Below are 3,605 nucleotides of genomic sequence, written 5' to 3' on the forward strand. Positions count from 1 at the left end.
ATAAATGTACAAGTGTAGTGAATGAAATAATATGAATGGTGGATATATCATTACTCATTTAAAAGTGAACACATATTAATTAATCGTTTAATGGTTCAAAATCTGAATGATTTAAAAGTTCTAATCGACCTTGAATCTAAACAACAAGCTATTTGATAATTATTTTTGAATAAATACCTATAAATAATGAAAAATCAATTAATTTATTAACCTTGTAAATGAGAGTATAAAAAAAAAATATAAAAAGATGAAAATGTTGAATGGATAAGATGATATTTCAACTAGTTTAACATAACTATTCAATTAAAAGATAATAAAGGCACCTTTATATTTGAGACAACAAAATGACCATTGAAAATCCTTATTGAGACAAATATAGTATAGAAGGTACTTCATCTCAAATATTGTTTTTGAAAACCCATTAAAACTAGATTTAAGTATTACAATCACGATCTATATTTGAGCTCACCGCAATGTTTGTTTAACTTGAGCCTGATACAAATAAATCGAGACATGCAAAATGAGCCAAACTTGTATTCCAGCCTAAAGTCGCTATAGTTCAGCATAGTAATCACATTCATAACTTTCAACAGACTAAAGTTTGAGCCTATCAAATTACAAAGAACTTATCAAAGATCATGAAAGACAAAGGCATTAAATTGAACAATGTATGTAACGGCTTCATCATTAGATTCATAAAACTTTCAATTCAACTATAATTAGTTTCACTCAATTTTAAGAGAGCAAACTTTAAGTCAGATGTTAGAAGACCACTATAAGGCCCCGTTTTTACCTAAGATAGATAATAGAAAATTCTTACTGCAATTTTAAACACATACAAATACAAGAATACACAGCAAAAAACCTAAGCATTCCTGGTCTCCTCCATCACATAAGGTTTCAAAAAACACAAACAGAAAACAAAATGTCGGTAATATTAATGTTGTAAAAGCCGTCACTCAAAGTTCGTCAGACGTTGACAAACTTTGACTTTTGTTTTGAAATACTAAATGCAAAATAGACCGATTTTGAACCATTGAAGGGTGTCTTTAACTAAATTAGTCCTAGTTGGGTCGAAGTACTAAAAAAAAATTACTGGACGAAAAGTATTACAATACTTAGTTATAAAATGTCAAACTACAACTTCCAAATCTTTTGTTTTTTAAAAGATGAATGAAAATATTCTGTGGTGCAAGCATTAAAAAAAACAAAATTGAAAGGCTTTCGCTTTAATTATAAGTGTTACTCGTTAGCCATATAAGTATATAACTCACAACACTAATGCACCTATTTAGAAACTTGTGACGTACAAAATTTTTGAAGCATACACAACTAATATTTGGAACATTGCCATGAAAGCAAAACTACAATTAAAATTTATACTCTTTTATATTTATATATCATAATCTAGGACACAATAACATTAAACTTTATTCTAAAACTTTATATATCAATATATCATTTAAGTCTAGAGTTATCCTTAATACGGACCAAAAAGGTGAGCCCAAAGTTAGTTAAATTTAACTCAAATGAAAGCACCTATTCGAAAAACTTATACATAAGTTCAATTTTCCTAAAATTACACTAGATCAATTATCAACAATCAAATCAAGCAAACGAATTATCTACTCCAGTGCTAGAGGAATTTTACATCACCATATACCACAGTAAATATAACCAAACATTGATAAGTTACTAACAATATTCAAAAACATTAAATCCAAAAGCAACCTCCAAAGTCAGGTACAAATAACAATAACAATAATCCATCCATCCATAATATTAAATATTCAAAACATCAAAATTCAAAAACACGACTATAATCAAAACAAAACATTAAAGCCAATCTTAAGCTTTCTGATAAACATAAGTAAGCCCACACTTACCACAATAGTGCCTATCAAAATGATTGGCCATAAACGTGCCAGCACCACACACTGCATTTGGACACTCTTTCCTCAACCTCTGAACTTTACCAGAATCATCCACTTTATAAAACTGCAACACGCTCAATTTCACCTTCTTGTGTTTATGCTTGATCTTCTTAGGCTTAGTGTACGTCTTCTTCTTGCGCTTTTTCGCACCGCCACGTAGGCGAAGAACAAGGTGCAGAGTCGATTCTTTTTGGATGTTGTAATCGGCTAAAGTCCGGCCATCTTCGAGCTGTTTTCCGGCGAAAATTAGACGCTGTTGATCCGGTGGAATTCCTTCTTTGTCGTTAATTTTGGATTTCACGTTGTCGATTGTGTCCGATGATTCAACTTCTAGGGTTATGGTTTTACCCGTCAGGGTTTTCACGAAGATCTGCATTTTTGCACCGGTGGAGGATGAATGCTGCTAGGGTTTGGAAGAATTGGGGAATGAGAGGATTTTAAATTGATAGGGTTTTGTCATGTAATGGGCTTGGGCTGTTCTGGGCCGAATCAATATCTTTTTTTTTTTTTTTTTTCGAATCCAGTGATGTGGGATTAAATATAGGGCTTTTTAAATAAAGAAAACTAGTGAAATGATCTGTAGAATCACGAGTTTTGTTTAAACGAAACAGTTTAATGATATGTTTGAGGTATTAAGTGAACGTAAATGCTAAAGTCATTTAGTTTAATGACCCGTGGAACCACATATTCCAATTAAGAATCTTGTCGTTGTTTTTACAAACATATTGATATACTTAACTTAGTCAGACTAAATTAACTACATTTATTCTCCCACCACTATCTTTCAATTTTCATGACAATTATTATTTTTCTTGTCATAAAGGCTACATTACAACATTTTATTGAGACATGTATTTCGCATACATAAGTAACGTAATTAATCCTGTAAAGAATCATTACATTTAGAAAATTCCACTAACTTCATTCTCCATCAATCAGAATTCTTCTCTCTCTATAATAACTTCTTCTGATTGGTTGAAACATCAAATGGATACTTGAAATGTGACAACCCAAAATAGAAAGGTGGATACTTAAGATGAGACGGAGGTAGTAATAACGATTTGTTCTAAAATTGAGTATTTATATTTTTAATAATTATTATTAGTAATAACAAATGTCTCTTTAATTTTTTTTTTATTTTTTAAAACTAAAATACAATTATTATATAAAAGTTGTACAATACGCTTCAATGTTTGTACATGTGTTCATGGTCTGTTTTATAAAAGATTGTACAATTTATTTTAAATTTTGTACATATAGTCATTGGGGTGTTTTACCATAAGGTTGTACATAATCATTATTTATGACATTATCATTTTAGAGATTTATATTATACTATAAAATATATTTTATACGTACAATTGAATAAGAGTTAAATGTAATGATTATTTAAATAATTATTAAAATCAATTTATATGTAAATGAAATCTTCACTAAACATGCCTTTAAAATCATTAGTATTATTCATGCTCTCGTGAATTCCATAAACTGATTATAGTGAGAATCACTTTATATTTTTTAAAGCTAGTCCATATCGTTTTATGGTAATATTTAGAGTGTTGCCAAATTTATATGCATGAATCTTTAACTAACAATATATTCAAATTAAATTATGGATAACAATAAATCTTTCCTGTTAATTGCTACATATACGGAATATTTACGTATAGC

The 3,605-nt window shown here is 29.4% G+C and overlaps 1 protein-coding gene across 1 annotated transcript; it reads right to left on the reverse strand.

The window, feature by feature from the left end:
* Nucleotides 1–1,750: 1,750 nt before the first annotated feature.
* LOC139861697 (ubiquitin-ribosomal protein eS31 fusion protein-like) lies at nucleotides 1,751–2,360 on the reverse strand. Its single transcript, XM_071850175.1, has one exon. It carries the CDS (start codon nucleotides 2,308–2,310, stop codon nucleotides 1,849–1,851), a length of 462 nt encoding a protein of 153 aa, XP_071706276.1. The 5' UTR covers nucleotides 2,311–2,360; the 3' UTR covers nucleotides 1,751–1,848.
* Between the last annotated feature and the right edge of the window lie 1,245 nt (nucleotides 2,361–3,605).

The sequence above is a fragment of the Rutidosis leptorrhynchoides genome, chromosome 8, assembly GCF_046630445.1.
Source record: "Rutidosis leptorrhynchoides isolate AG116_Rl617_1_P2 chromosome 8, CSIRO_AGI_Rlap_v1, whole genome shotgun sequence".
In the NCBI taxonomy this organism is placed as follows: domain Eukaryota; kingdom Viridiplantae; phylum Streptophyta; class Magnoliopsida; order Asterales; family Asteraceae; genus Rutidosis; species Rutidosis leptorrhynchoides.